Source organism: Monodelphis domestica, chromosome 2 (genome assembly GCF_027887165.1).
Source record: "Monodelphis domestica isolate mMonDom1 chromosome 2, mMonDom1.pri, whole genome shotgun sequence".
Lineage (NCBI taxonomy): Eukaryota > Metazoa > Chordata > Mammalia > Didelphimorphia > Didelphidae > Monodelphis > Monodelphis domestica.
Genome location: NC_077228.1, coordinates 526,816,682 through 526,834,786, shown reverse-complemented (window position 1 = coordinate 526,834,786; position 18,105 = coordinate 526,816,682). Strand labels below are relative to the sequence as shown.

General features: G+C 41.4%; 1 protein-coding gene across 10 annotated transcripts in view; it reads right to left on the bottom strand.

Annotated features, from left to right (window-relative positions):
• Nucleotides 1–18,105, bottom strand: part of COL26A1 (collagen type XXVI alpha 1 chain) — a 279,104-nt gene that overhangs the window by 184,279 nt on the left and 76,720 nt on the right. For 5 of the 10 annotated variants that reach the window (XM_001377672.5, XM_007485938.3, XM_056819848.1 and 2 more), the window contains exon 3: nucleotides 5,305–5,402. In XM_001377672.5, coding sequence (XP_001377709.3) covers nucleotides 5,305–5,402 — 98 coding nt within the window. Of the gene's footprint in view, nucleotides 1–5,304; nucleotides 5,409–18,105 lie in introns of all 10 variants that reach the window. The other 5 variants (XM_056819847.1, XM_007485941.3, XM_007485939.3 and 2 more) reach the window with 1 other exon arrangement.

The window sequence follows — 18,105 nt, the reverse complement described above, 5'->3', positions numbered from 1 at the left end:
GACCTTTATGATTTCTGGCCCAGGATGTCAAAGAGGAGGAAAGAATCATGGGATCTTAGCTCTAGAGCTAGAAGGGACCTCAAAGGTCATCTAGCCCAAAACCCTAATTTTACAAATGAGGAAACTGAGACTCCAAGAGGTGGCTGATTTCTAGGCTTCTGGCTTCCTGCCTGGCCTGGCCTGGCCCTTGGCCCAACATCCTCTGCTTGGCCTTTTTCTTCTTCTTTTTTCCTTTCATCTTAGAATCAATACTGTGTATTGGTTTTAAGGCAGAAGAGCAGTAAGGGCTAGTCAATGGAGGTGAAGTGACTTGCCTAGGGTCATACATCTAGGACGTTATCTGAAGCCAGATTTGAATCCAGGAATCTAGGTCTGGGTCTCCTCCCAGATGCCTCCACCAACTTCACCAAAGGGAGACCCATGATCTAGTAGGCTGGCAATGGAGGGTCCTCAGAACAGCAGAACCTCCAGAACCTGACTTCTTACATTCCTATGTCCACAATGGAGTGGAATGGGCTCTGGGTCCACCTACTACTGGTGGTGATAAGGCCACATCACACTGATAACAGGAATGAACTACTACCATAAATCCATCCTCAGTCCCCCAGCAAAGGATCTTGACCTCCTGTGGAGGCTGATGCCTGGAGATGCCAATTCATTGAGTATATGAGAGATAAGGGAGATAAGGAAGAAGAAAAAGGAGGATAAAAACTCAAGCCCTATCCATGATTTATATGGCACATTCTTCTGACATCCAAATCAGTGTTAAGGAATTAGACTCCATAATATTATTTTTATTGACTTTGATAGAAATTTTGTTTTCGGGGGCAGCTAGATGGCTCAGTGGATTGAGATCCAGGTCTAGAGGTCTTGGGTTCAAATGTGGCCTCAGACACTTCATAGCTGAGTGACCCTGGGCAAGTCACTTAACCCCCATTTTGCCTAGCCCTTATGACCCCTCTTCCTTAGAACTAATACATAGTATTGATTCTAAGACGGAAGGTAAGAGTTTAAAAGAAAAAGAAATTTTGCTTTCATTTACTTTATAAAGCACACATATTTCTGTGTATTTTCTTTTGGCCCCTCCTTCATTGTCTTTCCCATCCCGTCTCCAGCTCCCCCTCCCTCTCCCAGGATAGCAGAAATCTGGAATACTCTGCTATACTGGCTTGGGAAGGGGCTCACGATGGAAACAGAGAATTCCCAAATCACTGGATTCCCACAGAATACATTTTCCCATAATGTAACCAAAATATGCTTCATAAGGTTTAAGCAGGCTTTTATGAGCTGGCCTCGCATCCTAGCTATCATTTATAGCATTATTGGTATAATAATAATGCACTTAAAATATGCTCAGAGGCCCAAACAACCTACTTGCAAATGAACTTCTGGAACACAATGCATCTCAAGTCCTGGACTGCATTCATTGTGAATTATACTTAGTAGGTTTTTTTTTTTAAGAACGTACAATTTTTTAAGTCGATAAAAATACTGCTTAAGTAACACAGCAAAGGCTCATCAGCTGAGGCTGCCTGAATTAAGGTGCCAGCGAGGGCACACCAGCCCAGGGCATCTAAAGAGCTCCCACCAGGAGATGTGTCTGAGGGAAAGTCTTTCAGATGGGAAACCCTCAGAGATTTCTTTCTCTGAATGTTCTGGGTCACCTGAAAGAAAAGATTCCTCCAAGTTGGATTCTGCTAGTGGAGGCTGGGATGTCTAGAAAAAACTGCTGAGCCCTCTGAAAGGAGTTTCTGGGGAGTAGATGGAGATGAGCACCCCAGAACTCCAGGAGGTGATTCAATGGAACCAGGAATAGAGGTAGACAGTAGCTGTGAATCCCACAAAGTCTCAGCTCCTTTCTCTTCTTCCCTTCCCACTTCCCCTCAGGCCATCTTGTCATTCTCCTCCTTCCCCTTTTCCTGTTTGGATCAGGAAGTGATCTTCCTCTTTGTCATTCTCCTCCTTCCCCTTTTCCTGTTTGGATCAGAAAGTGATTTTCCTCTTCCTCTTCATTAAGAGTTCATCAGCAAGAGGTAGCTAGGTGTTTCAATGGATTGAGAGCTAGATATATAGCTGGGAGGTCCCAGATTCAAATCTGATTCCTTCTCTGGAAGGTCCCTATCCTCAAGAAGAAAAGTCTGGCCCACTGGAAGGAGGGAGTGCCCATATCCTTGACCTCGTGGGTCTACTGGGGTAGACAAAATATATACACATGCTTGCAAATATGATACATCACATGTATTTTATTTATTTTTATATCATTTAAATATATTTTGTAGATTTTATGTAGATATGAGCACATCTATATTTTTGTTTAATAACAATTTTATTAAGACAGGCTACTATACAAATTGGTAGTTTAAAAATGGAACAGTGTGATGCTACAAAACAGTGATGCTGGTCCTTTTCCATGACAACGAACTCTTAAGAGCTTTCTGATTTTGTAGATTGTAGTGGACATTTGTTCTAGCGAATCCTTCTTGAAGAATGTCCATGCCTAGGTTGGGGCTGGCTCTGTTAAAGATATTGGTGTAATGACAGTATGGAAAAGAACTTGAGCTCTGTTTTTCTGGTGTGGAAATTTGTGTCACACTTTTTACATTCCTCTATGATGGTTCAATTTCTTTTTTTTTTTAAACCCTCACCTTCCGTCTTGGAGTCAATACTGTGTATTGGCTCCAAGGCAGAAGAGTGGTAAGGGCTAGGCAATGGGGGTCAAGTGACTTGCCCAGGGTCACACAGCTGGGAAGTGTCTGAGGCCAGATTTGAACCTAGAACCTCCCGTCTCTAGGGCTAGCTCTCAATCCATTGAGCTACCCAGCTGCCCCCTGATGGTTCAATTTCACAAATATTGTTATAATAAAAACATTTCGGGACTCTGTTTGAAAACAAATTAACCTTAATTTTGCCCAAGATAAATAATAGAATAAACGGTCTTTAACAGGGACAGGTAGGTCACCAATAAAATGGGTATATTTGTAAATGTGGCTAATCTTCAAACCGTATGTGTGTGTGTGTGTGTGTGTGTGTGTAAAACATTAAGTGCTTGTTTACATTGGTAGTGTTTGTTCCCTGGGAGTTTCCTTCTCTTATACAAGTCTGAACCATATCACATATCCATATTCACACACACACACACACACACACACACACACATATTTACACACTCATACATTCTCACACTCACACATACACACATATTCACTCACATACATGTATATACTCACACACTCATACACACACAATACAACTTAACTTCTTACAGAGTTGCTTTGAGCACTGAGGGGTTAAGTGACTTGACCAGAATCACAGTCAGGATGTGACTGAAGAGGGCATTGAATCTAGATCTTTCAAGGGCAGCTGTGTGGGGCAGTAGATTGAGGATAGATCTGGAGTTAAGACCAAGTTCAAATCCAGCCTCAGACACTCACTTAGCTATTGTAAAAATTAAAATTAATATATAATACCTTAAAATATTATATTTTATTAATGATCACTAGAAATAGAAAAATAAAAAGTTAACAAAATAAAACCACATGCCCATGGCTAATCTACATGTTCAAACACATGTTCAACCACAGTCACCAACAGGAAGCTAAGACAGCTAGCCATGGAAAACCACCTTATTTATTCCCTATGTCAATAGGTAACAACAGGAAGTCAGTGGGCTCCTGGGAAATGTAGTTCAAAGGCACAAGATTTCCAATTACACATTATGTGACCTTAAACAAGTCACATAATCTTGATTTCTTTCGTTCTTTCTTTCTTTCCTTCTTTTTCTTCCTTCCTTCCTTCCTTTCTTTCTTTTCCTTTCTTTCTTGAAATTACTATGTTCCTTCAGAAATTATGTGGGGGTTAGTGGCCAAGGTTTCTATTTGAATTTAAGTTCTCTGCCTAACAGGGTCACTGTGATAATCAAATGAGATATTGTGTTTAAAGTACCCAATATACCTCAGTTTCCTCATTTGTAAAATAGGACTAATAATGTTCTCTATGGATTATTGGGAGAATAAAAATGAGTTAATATTTGTAAAGCACTTTGCAAACTTTAAAGTAACCTATAAATGCTAGCTATTATTATTCTCAATTCCTCTCTCTTCTACATATTCCTGCTTTATAATATTCTTATATGAGTTTTTAAACTACATCTATGTACATGTATCTCAATAATTTTTCCTTTTAAAAATGTGTTATTTTATTTTTTCCATTTAGATGTAAAAATGATTTTACTTTACAATTTTACATGTAAAAACAAATTCCCTTTTAACAATTGTTGAGCTCCAAATTCTCTCCTGCCTTCCTTCATCTCCTCTGAGAAAGTAAGCAATCTGATAATGGTGAAACATGTATAGTCATGCAAAACGTATTTCCATATTAGCCATGTTGTGAAAGAAAACACAGATCAGAAAAATCAAGAAGACACATATATCTCTATATCTCGATAAACTCTGTGTGCTGCTTTCTATAATATGAAGTCTTTTTGCACTAATAACTGCTATCCATTGATAAACAAACCCCCCCAACTAACAAACATCCCCCCAAGTACGGCCAGGTTATTGAAGGATAGATCTACCTAGCTTAAAAAATGTATTAACCTCTTCACTGTCATTCAGACACTGGACGTCTGGCGGTCACTTTTGCTTGAATTGTAGACTTCCGAGTACCACCAAATTTCACCTGGACACCACCCTGCCTCCTCCAGGAGAGTCACAGACCTCAACGAGACTTTGTAATAGACGCCACGGGGCTGAGAATTCAGAGTCCTTTTCTCACCAAAGGATGGAGAGAGAATCTGGCCAGAAATGCTGCACTCCGAGATTCCAAAGAACACTGTGGCAGGCTCCTGCCTCATATCAATTAAACTTCACACTTGAGAAACGCCAGTCACTTACCTCACTCCTTTCCCAAGTCAGAACCCTTGGGTGTCCCTTGGGACCAGTTTTGGTAACTCCCATCAAACAAGATTTTTCCTGCCAGACTCCCTGAACCATCAGGGATTCAGGTAAATTGTAGAATGAATAAAAGGTTTTCTGATTCCCTTGAGATAGGAATCTCTTCATCACTAATTTGGTCATGGACCTTCCCCATGGCCTTAGACTTCTCCTGATGGACACTTAGAAGGAACCAGGAGCCTCCCTTCCCCTCTCCCCCAGCACCAAGTTTCTGTGTCCAGGTGTCGAATGGGAGAGGAGGGGAGGCGAGGGGAGGAGAGGAGAGGGGACACGAGAGCAGACACTGGCCTAGCTGTACTTGTTCCCGACACCAGTCATACTTTCCCCTTGAACACAGCCCATCCACACTCACCCTCTTCACAGTTACTTCCAGCAAACCCAGGGCAGCATTTCCAGTCCAGCGCCGTCACTGTCCGGTAAGAAACTTTGTAGGTGGGTCTGATCAGGGTCCTGTAACTAACACCAAAAACCAGTCAGTAAACGCAGGTCTCCCTCCCCAACCTGACCCTCTCTAGCCACAAAAATGGAACCCCACCAGCAGCATCCCCTTGGCACTCGCATCAGTGCTCTTTCTGACAAAGGCCATCCTGTCTAGGGCTGTGGCACTTGTCTTCCCTGGCATCAACCTAAGGAGATTCCCTGAGCCTCTGTGCTTCCCTTAAGAATCCATTGTGGCTCCATCTCACATACATATATTTTAAAATATATATTAATATACAATATATATGTATATATAAATATATAATTTATACATCAACAATATAAGTAATATTAATTATATAATCTATAATTGTCATATCAATTAATTACATAATAGCAATTATGCATATATTTATAAATTATAAATATATAAAGTATATAAATACACAAATAAATAAAAATTAAATATAAAAAATATGTATTTAAATATAAATTTATATATATTTATAGTTAGCTTTCTGAGCCTACTTGTTTTTTCAGACTTTGGATTCAGAAGACCAGTTCAAATCCCACTTTGTCTAATTACTAGTTGTACAACTTTGGGCCAGCCTCTTAACCTCTATGGGCCTCAGTTTCCTCATCTGTAAAATAAAGGAAATGAACTAGATGGTCTCTGAGGATTCCTACAGCCTAAATCTGATCCTGTGATACCTCCTGGGCTATCAAATCCCATATGTTTACTCATCATTGTGTACTCCCCAGGCCAACACCACTGCTCTTCCCTTCCCAATCCTAATCCCATAGTTAACCATTTCAATTTCATACTCTCCTCGGCTCTTGAATCCCTTAACCCTCTTGACCCACCATTGTTCAAGCTCTTCCAAACCCAGTATCTGAGATCACTCCCACCATCTACTTCCATTCCTACATGCCGAGCAGAGTTAGAGAAAATCACAAAATAAAGCAGATTGAAGCCACAACAAACTTATGTTCTCTAAATTCAACTGGGGCTTCACCTCAGTAAGGCATTATTTGTGTTCCGTCTCCCTTTCTCCATTGGAATTTGTCTATTAAATGACTTGTCCAGGGTATCACAGCCTGGTGTTTCTCAAAATAAGGGAGCACATAACCTCAGGTCTTCCTGGCCCCCAGAACAACTTTATCCCCAACACATCACGCTGCTTCTTTCTACAAAAATATAATTTCATAATGCTTTAGGAACTATAGAACTTTTCTTATAACTCTGGAATTGACCTAAGTGCAGATATTATTTTTCCCATTTTATAGATGACAAATTGAAGCTCAGGTAGGTCAAATGACTTGTCCACAGTTGAAAAGCTAATAAGTCACAGAGATGGGACTGGAACTAGGGCTTTCTGACTCCCAAGTCTGGTGGTGGCATCACAGTGCAGAGGGCTCCTGATCTGGAGTCAAGAAGACCAAAGTTCAAATCTGCTCTGAGGTACTTGCCATCTGTGTGATCCTGGGCAAGTCAATAATCTCTGTCTCACTTTTACCTGCTATAAGACGGAGCTAGTAAAAGCACCAATCTCTCAGGGTTTGCTCAAAAATCAAATGAGATCATTTTTTTCACATTTTTAGTTTTTTTAAGTGTTTAATTCCCATACTTGGAAAGATCTATGTGTGTGTGTCTCCTTCTCTGTCTCTGTCTCTCTCTGTATTTCTCTCTGTGTATTTCTCTCTCTCTCTCTCTCTCTCTCTCTCTCTCTCTCTCTCTCTCTCTCTCTCTCTCTCTCTCTCTCTCTCTCTCTCTCCCCCCCCCCTCTCTCTCTAGCCCCCTTCTCTCTCTCTCTCTCTCTCTCTCTCCCTCTCTCTCTCTCTCTCTCTCTCTCTCTCTCTCTCTCTCTCTCTCTCTCTCTCTCTCTCTCTCCTTCATTCCAGAGCTTTCCCTTGGTTAATTATTTCCTGTAGATACTGTCTAGAGCTTGCTTTGTTCACATTCTTTTGCTTGTTGTCTCCCCCATCAGATTGGGAGCAACTTGAGGGCAGCCTTTTTCTGTATTCCCCAATGCTTAGGACAGTGCCTGGCACATAGCAGGCACTTAATAAACACTGATTGATTGACCAACTGAGATCAGTGCCTAAGACAGAAGTTTCTCACCTTTCCCAAACATTGCCCCTAAAGAAAAAAAAGTCTTATTATCCTGTTTCTCTTTTTTAAATTTCTCACCCTTTTGTTTCACAAAGAGCCTCTCCCCTTCCCCCCAAGGTCTCCATGTTGAGGAGCTCCAATGACCATTTTAGACCACCTTCCAGAACTGGAAGCAATTGCGTTGAATCCACATGTCTGTAGGGAGAAACCCTGGCAGAAGTGAGACATGTGGAAGTGACATTGACCACCGGAAACTCACTTCACATCCAGAAAGAATGGAGTTCTCGGTGTAGCTAAAGGACCAGGGCAGGGGCAGAGAGGCAACAGCAGCAGCAAATACTATCAGGTTCTCTGTCCTTTGAAGGAAAATAAGGAGGGACTAAGCCTGTAGCATTTTTCTTCTGACAGTGACACTGATAATAATAATAAATAATAACCACTGTGTGTGTAATGCTTGAAGGTTTCCAAAGCTCAGTCCATAAACATGGGAGAAACAGCCTGGCCCACAGCATCGAATGCTGGGCCAGGAGTCAGGAATCCTTGGGCAAAGCTCTTAATCTCTCTCAGCCTAAAGGTCTTCATTTGTCCAATGAAGGAGCTGGACCAGAAAATTTCCAAGGTCTCTCTCCTCTCCAATATTATGATGTGATGAGTAATCTCATCTGGTCCTCTCCCAAGAACCCTGTGTGGCAGACACTCTCGGTCTCAGTATTTCCTTTTTATAAATGAGGAAAACTAAGGCTCATCCAAGTGATTAAGACTGTCAAGTTGAAAAGATTTCCAGAAGTTCTAGCTAGAAATCCAATGCTCGTTTCATGACGCCAAAGCCACTCCATCAGGATCAGGATCTGATCAGACAGTATCCAAAGCAATACAAATATAGGTATCGTTTCCACATTTGGGGGTTAGGGCTGCAGTGCCCCTGCAATCTGGGAAATGCACGTTCATTTTTTGGTGTCTCTCTTCTTATCAGAGAAGAAATATGAAGGGTTTTTTTTCTTTTTTATGGGGTGTTTCCAGGAAAAGAAATTGTGCATATTTATGGTATTAAAAGATATACTCATATTTTACGTATTCCTGAGGTTCAAATGTTTTCTATATTGTCTGCTGGCCTTTGAGTATCATCTGTAACTTCCCCAAAACTCCCAAAATTCCCATTTAATTTCTTATGCCAACCTGCAATATAGCAAAAGCATGATGGGAAAGGTTGTGATGTGGGAGAGATACCTATATTTTTATTACTATAATATATATATGGATAAGTTTTTACCCATATATATATTATATTATATATACACATATCTGCCTTATATTACTCTGAAGTCTTGCCCTCCATTTCTGTCCTACAGCCTCACCAACATATCATTGGAGGCGTGTGGTGTCAAAGTCAAATAAAACATGCCATTGACTTAGAAAACCACAAATGAACATTGTCTATGTTGCGTTGTATTTCTATATATTTGGCTAATGATTCCCAATTGCATTTTCATCTAGTGCCCTGTGGCTCTGGCCAGCTCCATGTGCAGGCCCCAAGTCTGATCACTTTACTGTAGGCTACCATCAAGGTAGCTGGAGAGAACTCGACAAGCTTGGTGCTGCCATACTTGGTTACAGAGACAGTACAGTTCACCATTCACTACCCCCGAAGCAGTATCACAGAAGTAAGAAGGAGGAAAGTTCATTCTAGTCATTTTTAAAGAGTTTATTCAAATATTCAAATGAATAGTTTATTCAAAATTATTATGAACAACCAATGGCTTTAACAATATCTAGAAATACCAGTAGGTGGAGCTGCTTCATCAGGTTCCTTGATAACCCCAAACTAGTCCAGACATTAGCTAGGTCCAGAAAAAAAGGGAACCCCATTATGTAAACATTAGATCCATGCCAGCCCCCTGTAGCGTTGTTGGTTTTTACCAAAGCTCCTTGCCACTGGACGCAAGACCCAAATGAGCAGGTAGGTTCTGTGAATGGGGCAGACATGGATACTGAAGACAGTTCTGGAGAAACACAGGCTTTATTGTGGAGCAACGTAAGTTAAAACCTGGCCCAAATGCTGCCATGTTGGTTTGTGTGAGCCAATCCATTCTGTGTGCTGAGATAACACACAGTGGTTCAGCTTCGTGAGCTAAAGGTATGATGGTGCGGGTGCATGACACTTGGAAGGTGAATGGATGTCATGTTCCTTTTCCTCCAGAGAACCTTCTTTAATTCTTCATGCCACTTCACCACCATCTCCAGTTAGGGAGAACTTCTCCTCTCTTATGATGTGGCCATTTTCCAATCCTTGTTCTCCACCTCTCTGCAGCAAGACATCGATAACTGCCCTCTCCTTCTGAATGGTCTCCTCTCTGGGTTTTCTGACTGCTCTTTCTCAGTCTCCTTTGCTGGATCCCAAACTTCAAGTATAAGGCAAAAACCGTATTTTCAATCTTCCCTTATCTTGCTGCCTAAACCTTCTCTCATGATGAACTCTCATCTGTCCCAGTGGATTCAATTATTATCTCAACGTGGATGACTTCCAGATCTATATACCCATCTCTATATCTAGAACCCACTTTCTCTGTCTGTCTCTGTCTGTCTGTCTGTCTGTCTGTCTCTCATTCACTCTTTCATCTCACATCACCATCTACCCAGTGGGCATTTCAAACTTTCCATAAGCATCTCTAACTCAACATGCCTGAAAGAGAACTCTTATCTTTCCCCCAAATCTCTCCCCATTCTGAACTTCCTTATTTCTCTTTTGGGTGCCATCATTTTTCAAGATACACAGGTTGGTAACCTCAGTCCCATCTCTGACTCCTCTCACCCCAAACTGCTAATTGATTATACATCCCTTCTCTCAACTTGCACCGCTACCATTTTACTATTAAAAGCCAAGTGATTTATTACCATAATCAGATAATATTGAAACATATAAATAACATTTTTAGAAAACACCAAGGCAGGGAAGACTGCAGTAATGTTGTAATGAGGGTTGATTTTTTTTCCCTTTTTCTTCTCATTCCTCTTCCCAGGAAGTCTTAGGAGTAGGGAAAGGAAAAGGAATTGAGATTTAGAACATTATCAAGATTTTCCTTAGCCTAGAGCTTTGAAGAAGTGGGAGGAGAAAGAAGACTTGGATTGGATTCTACTGGCCCTCCACCAACCCAACTTGCTGATTCAGCCCCAATCTAGTCTCCTCTTCACCCCTAGGATTATCTGTTCTCTGAATCCTTAGTCCACTCCTTCCCTCTAGTCTCTTTCCTCTCATTTCCATGAGGGCTCCTCAAAGAGATTTCACCCCATGTTCTGCATTTCCCTGCTTATGTTTCCTAGTACATATGGCAAAAGAAGCCTAGAGTTTGGGTTGGAAGTCTCTCCAAGACCCAAAGAGCTAGACTCAATAACTCTAGCAAGTGAATAATGTCATAGAAATTTCAGCTCACAGAGTCTCTAAGGATCCCCGTCCTCCTGATTCTTCTTGAGTCTCAGATGGGTTACTTGTATTTGGGTGAAGAGAATGGAAGACTGAAGCTTTTCTATGATCCCCAAGGTTTAAGGGAATGGCACAAACTTTCCTGTTCTCCTTAAAGATGTCTTATGTACCTATAGCCAAGAATGTATCTAAATCCTCAAACTTGTTGACATTTGCTATGTATCCTGCCAATAAGGCTCACCAACTTGGGTTTTTCATGATCTCTGATCAGTATTTCCTAAGCAAGGCATGAAGCAAAAAACAATACATCTTTAAGGCATCTTTCCTTAAATGGAGGATTTCAATAAAACAGAAGAGAGTTCTTGTTCTTAAGAACCCTATAATCTGAGAAGGTAAGAACTCAGGAGGATGTCAGTCATGAAAAAGCCAACAAATACAACAATTGTGTAATAAAATTCGCATTTAAAAAGCTTTTTAAAATAAAGGACAAGAATTCTCCCACAATATGAAAAATACATTTGAAATCATGGGTAAATGTCACATACAGAAATACTAGAATCTTTCTCATTAAAAACATGTGCTAAACAAGCTGTCTAGCCTGCCTCCATGCTATTTCACTTAGTTTTGGAAATCCTAGTCACAGCAATAAGGCATAAAAAAAGAAATCAAAGGAAAAGTAGAGGTCATTAAAAAGTGAAAGTATTTGAAGACGACCCAGTAAACCCAAGATGGCGAACCAAGAGTAAAATAAAGGCAACAACTGTAACATAAGACGAGTTAACCCAAGAAATAGAAGATAAGCACATTAAAAACATTTGCATTTCCATAAACCATCTCACAAAGAATCAAGAGAAGTGGCTAGAAAGAGAATGAAGACCAATACATAGCAGGTTTTTCTGTATGTGTTTCATCTCTGTGGGGAGCTAAGAGGCCCCAGAACTTCCGTGGAATAAAATGGAGATGGGCAGGACGGAGCTGTAACACGATCTGGACAGGGGGAGATAGGTCTCAGGGTCCCCTTTGTCTTCCCTTTGTCCTCAAGAGGGATTTCCTGTCTGTCGACCAGGGGATTCATTTAGTTTATAAAATCAGAGCACACTGGAGCTGGGAGGGATGTTAGGGATCATCTACATGCTCCTGGCCATGGCAAATAGCCTGCAAAATGCCTGCCAGTATCCTCAGAACCAGAATGAAATGCAATGTGAAATGTTTAGCAAAATACAGAAAAATAGAATACAAATAGATAATGTTAATTTGTGGTTTTCTATAATATGTGGACTGCAAGGATCTGTTTCTATTAGAGTTTGACACCACTGAATTCATGACCCTCTCCTTTTTACTGGAGCCCAAAGGAGCGGGTGAACCACCTTGTTCGAGGTGACTTGCAAACTCAGTATTGAGAATGGGGTTAGAATAAAGGTCTCGACTCCCAGAAACTCAGGGTGTCAATGCCTACCTAGTAGTCAGATGAAAAACTGGATCCATATTTCTAGACAAGAAAGAATGGTAATTCCAAATAGGAGGGCTGGCCTTGAGTAGCTCGGATTAGAGCTAACACATCTGCTGGTCCTCCATCTATGGCCACTTCCCTGGCTTCTACTGATCCAACAGAATGGTGGCCCTGGACATCTCTGAGAATGGCTTCCTGGGAAACTCAAGGACCAACATCTTCCAGTTTTCAAAGGCCATGGATAAAAGAAGTCCTGCATGTCTGAAAGCTGGTGATCTTGGGAGCTGCCTTTCCTTCTTGCCAAAGCCAGAATTTCCTCTGAAAGCTTGAGAAACACTCCGCTAGAGGAGAGAAGACTGTTGAACCCATAACAGCGGGGAGCTGAGAAGCCAACCTAGTCATGTTCCTTAAGCCCCAGCTTCCACCTCTGCACAGAGCTCTCTTGCAGAGGACCAGCAGTGAGAAGAAACAGCCTCATAATTGGAGGAGAGAATGAGAGAACACAAGGGAAACTGGGGCAGGGGTTTCAAGAAGGCAGGAAGTCAATTATTAATCTTTTAATGAATAGCCATGAGTCTGGAGAGAGGAAAAAGGAGTTTAAAGAACTGGCTACCACCGGCCAACCCTGCTAAGCAACACTGGACTCCCTTTTCACATGTCAGCAGGCTGGACACTGCAGTGCCCAGAGAGGACACCCTGGCCCAGGGGATCCTTCTCTATTTCTTGGAGTTTCTTTAAAGGCTAATAATACGCATGTCAGTTCCAAGTCCTTTTCAGAATGGCCAACCCCATTCAGAAGGGAAATATCTTTCGTCCATTTGTCTCCCTCACTTGATGAACAAACCTGTTTGTACGTGACCCGCCCTAGACGGGGTATGGCGAGATGAAGCACCCCTGAGAAGGGCTTCTGTTAACATGTGAATCTGAATGGATCGGGTCCAGGCTGGGAGAAAACTCCTCAAAAGATTTCCTTTACACGGGACAGGAAAGGGGAAACCAAACCAAAACAAAACATCCAAGTCCTTCAAAGTGTCCCTGGCCAGTCCCAGGAAGGGGTTGGCCCAAATGAAATGAATGGAACTGTAGGGATGTGTGTGTAGGAGAGCAGAGCCTGGCAAAGGGGGTCAAAGGCTAGAGGGGGATGATTTGGGAAATGGAGAAGCAAGCTGAGAATTCAGACAAACACCCTCCTCTTTTCACATCTGGAATATGTTGGCCAGCTAACGCCATCAAAGCAAATGGCCTTTCTGACGGAGTTTGAGAGACAGCCGAAAGAGGAGAACTCAATTTGGAGAAGGGGGGGAGCAGGAACAAAGGAAGTTGGGGGGCAGGTCTGGACAAAATAAAATTAACTCTGAAATCCTGGGATTCATCTTTAAGGCTGTCTTGTATCTATTTTGCACGTCTCTTGTACATACCTACATTTCTGCACGTTCCTCTCCTGGAGAATGTAAGCTCCTTGATGGCAAGGAATATTTTCCTGCTTTCTTTTTATCCCAAGTGCTTAGCACATGGGAAATACTCCATGATGGCTGGCTGGTTGCTTAACTTAAACTCTTGTCTGATTTAGAAATATCAATATGGCTCCACAGGGAACTCAAGGATAAAGATTTCAAAAGGATGTGTCCGAGACGCCGTGTCCGTGTCTCGGGAGTAGGTCATTCTGGGTGCTCAATGGCTAATCCAGTGATGAGCAAGGTCTGGCAGTTCCTATGAAGCTGGGTAACCTTCAAATTCAAGCCCAACGATGGCTTATGTGCCTGGTTTCCAAGAACATGTGCTAAGAGGTTCATTCAAAAGACTTGTCAGTAGGTTATCAATGTCTCTGGCCACAGAAATTCATAAACTACCTTGAAGGGCATAATGGAGATGTGATTGCTGTCAACAGAGGATGTTCCCAACAAGATGGCATAGTGGATCTCTTAAGAATTTTGGAGTAACGGGAGCAGCTTGGTGGCTCAGGGAATTGAGAGCCAGGTCCAGAGATGAGATCCAGTCCTGGGTTCAAATCTGGTCTCAGACATTTCCCAGCTGTGTGACCCTGGGCAAGTCACTTAACCCCTATTGCCTAGCCCTTATCTCTCTTCTTCCTTGGAACCAATACATAGTATTGACTCTAAGACAGAAGGTAAGGTTAAAAAAAAGAATTGGAGTAAATACATAAATAGAAATTAAGGTAAGTTACTAAGAATCAGTATTAAAAAGTACTATAATAGTATAGGGGAAGCAGGTAGGTGACTCAGTGGATAAAGCCAGGCCTGAAGATGGGAGGTCCTGGTTCAAATCTGGACTCAAATACTTCCTAGCTGTGTGACCCTGGGCAAGTCACTTAATCTCAATTGCCTATCCCTCATTGCTCTTCTGCCTTGGAACCAATATTTAGTATTGATTCTAAGACAGAAGGTAGAAGTTTAAAAGGAGAAAAAAAAGAATAGTGTTACATAGATAGTAAGCATAACATTTTAGTTATTATATCAACTAAGACATTATAAATGCTAAGGATAAAAAAGGGACTTAAAAATAGAGCCATCAAATTTTGAGCGAGAAGGAACTTTCAAGGTCATCTAGTTGAATCCCTTCATTTGCAAGATAAGAAGAAAAAGGTCCCCAAAGGGAGGCAGCTTATCCAAGGTCACAGAAGCAGCAAGTAGCAGAACTGGAATTTGAATCCGTGTCTTCTAGCTTCAAATTTTCATTCGACTAGCCCAGTGATAAGCAGAAAAAAGATTATGATTAGGTCCCCATGCCATCCTGAAGTAGGTAAGAAGCTAATAAAAAATAAAGAGACTTTGGAACTAGTCCATTTCTTCTTCACTTCTGTTTTTCCTACAAAAGGAAGGAAGGAGGAAATAAGCATTTATTAAGAGCCTACTATATACCCAAGTACTGTCTAAGTGTTTACAAGGATCATCTCCAAAGGAAATGGTCTTCTACTACTAAGGATGTGGATGGGGGGGAAGGAGGAGAGAAGGAGGGCTGGAATGGTTCATGAAGATGAAAGAGCACCCAGCTACCATTGATGAATTCAAGTGACCTGCCTCCACTTACCTACACTGGAGGGCACTAAAATAACTTGATGACATAATTGCTAAACTGTCCGTAATCTTTGAGAATGAGGGTGAATCTAGAAGCTTCCCCGGTCTGGAAAAGGGCAATGTGGTTCCCATTTTCAAAAAGGTGAGGAAAGTAGATAACTTCAAACTATAGGCCAGTAAACTTGATGTCAACTCCTAAGGAAATTCTAGCACACGTTATTAAAGAATCAGTTTCTTGGCACTCAGAAAAGAGGTAACTCCTATGAGCTCAGCATGGATTCATTAAGAATAAGTCATGTCTCACCAGACTAAGATATCAAGAAAATGTCATTGATAACATATGTTTAGACTTCCACAATTCGCTTAACAAAGTACGATAACTTCATGGACAAGACAGAGAGGGCTATGGGCCAAATCATAGACTGGTGAGGCAGGTTTAGGACCAGGTGAATTGCTGGACCCAAGGAATAATGATTAATGGATTGGTATCCATCTAGAAAGATTTGGGGAGTGCCACAGGGCTCCATCTTTGATCCAGATTGGCTCAGAATTTTTAATCAGTTATCCGAATCTCTACATACATCAATCAATCAACAAGACTTTATTATGTTCCTTCTGGGCACTGTGCTAGATGTAGGAATAGAAAGACAAAAATGAAACAGTCTGGCCCTTGAGAGGTCTACATTCTATTGCATAGTGTATTGACAAAATTTGCATATAACACAAAGCAAGGAGGACCAGTTAACAGAATTAGGAATCAAAAAGATTTCAGGCTGAAAAGTGGCTGGAAATTAATGATAAGAAAAAATATAAAGCCCTCCACATGGATTTAAAAAATCAAGTGCCTAAGACCTAGGTTGTGTGTTTTTTTTAATCCATACCTTCCACCTTAGAATCAATACCATGTATTGGTTCTAATGCAGAACAGTAAGGGCTAGGCAATGGGGTGTAAGTGACTCACCCAGGGTCACACAGCTAGGAAGTGTCTGCAGCCACATTTGAACCCAGACTCTCCCATCTCCAGGTCTGGCTCTCAATCCACTGAGCCTCCTAGCTGCTAAGGGTGTTAATACAATCAATCATGTGATGTGGGCAAAAAAGTAGTCTTTGTTTGCATTCATAGAACTAAGCATCCTGGTGTAGTGGATAAGGTACCAATACGGCACTCAGAAAGTCCAGGGTTCAAGTCCCACCTCTGACACATTGTCAGAGCTGTGTGACCCTAGGTATATCCATTGTCTGGTCTCTTGGTATTCCCAGTGACTCTCTAAGACTAACTCTAAGGAAGGTGCCCAACTGAATTGGCTGGAATGTCACCTGGAACAATGAAACCAAAGGTGGGAGATAAGTTGTACTTCCCCTGTACTCACTACCAGTCAGACAAAATCTGAATGGAAGCCTGTTCTTCCCAGGGCCAGATTTTAGAAGGGAAATAAATTAAACTCCAGATAAAAGGGACCAAAATGATGAGGAAACTTAAAACCATCCCCAAAGAGAACTGGCTAAAGGAAACAAGCTTAGGGAGAAGAAACCTTGGGGGACAGTGAAAGATCAGGGGTATTTACAAATACTTTAAGGGCTTTCAAGAGGAAGAGAGATGAGACTTGTTCAACTTGTCCCTGAAGGAGACATCTTAGGCCAATGAGGAGAATATCCACCAAGGCAGATTTTGGATCAGCATGATCAAAAGATACTTTGTACTTTGTTCAAGTTGTTTTCAGTCGTGTTCAACTCTTTATGACCCCTTTGGGGTATTCTTGGTAGAGATAATAGAATGATTTGCCATATCCTTTTCCAGCTCATTTTGCAGATAAAGAAACTGAGGCCAACAAGGCTAAGTGACTTACTCAGGGCCACACAGCTAATAAGTGATTTGAATTCAGGAAGAAGAATCTTCCTGACTCCAGACTTGGTACTGTAAAAAGGAATTCTTTGTTCTCTTTGAGTTTACACTTGTGAAAGAGAATCTTTTATTCTCTTTGCCTAGTTGGGGCTAACACTGGTTAATAATAACTTAAGTACCCCTACTTAGTACCTCACTAGATTGTGAAGACAGGATTAACTCTCCTTTGTCTACTTTTGAATTGAATCAACAAAAGCTTGAACTTGATGGAGGAGCTCACAAACCACTTAGAGAATTCACACCCTCAGAAACTCAAACTGCCAGGAATCTGTGAACCCTTTTGATGAGTATTTACCTCTCTAGAAGGTGAGAAGTGGCCCCTGGACAGTGCTGGGCAATTTGGAAGCTATAATTGACCCTTGTGAAAAGGGGAAGGGACAAGAAGCCACTCTAAAAGGCCTTGAATTTCTGGGGCTAGAGAAGTCAACTTCAAGAAGGAAGTCAGTTTCAAGAAGAAGGTTGGCTCAAGGAAGAAAGTCAGTCTCAGGAGTCACCTTCATCTAGAGTCATCATCTTGACCTGACTCTTGGAGGGAACCTGGATGAGTGGATAGCTAGCTTTCCCTTCTGGTCTTCTGGAGAGAGTTTAATTCCTGTTGAAGGTCAACAAGTGCTGGCTGAGTTGAGCATCAGAGCAATATTTAGTTAGATAAATTAATTTCTTCTCTACCCTTTTGTATTTCTCTACTTTTACTTTTTCCACCTCTTTTGTAAATAAAAACTGTTACAGGTTACTTCAACTTTGAGCAATAATACTTTGAATTGGCAACCACAACTAGTATTTATAATCTTCATATATTTTCGTCAAACCATTA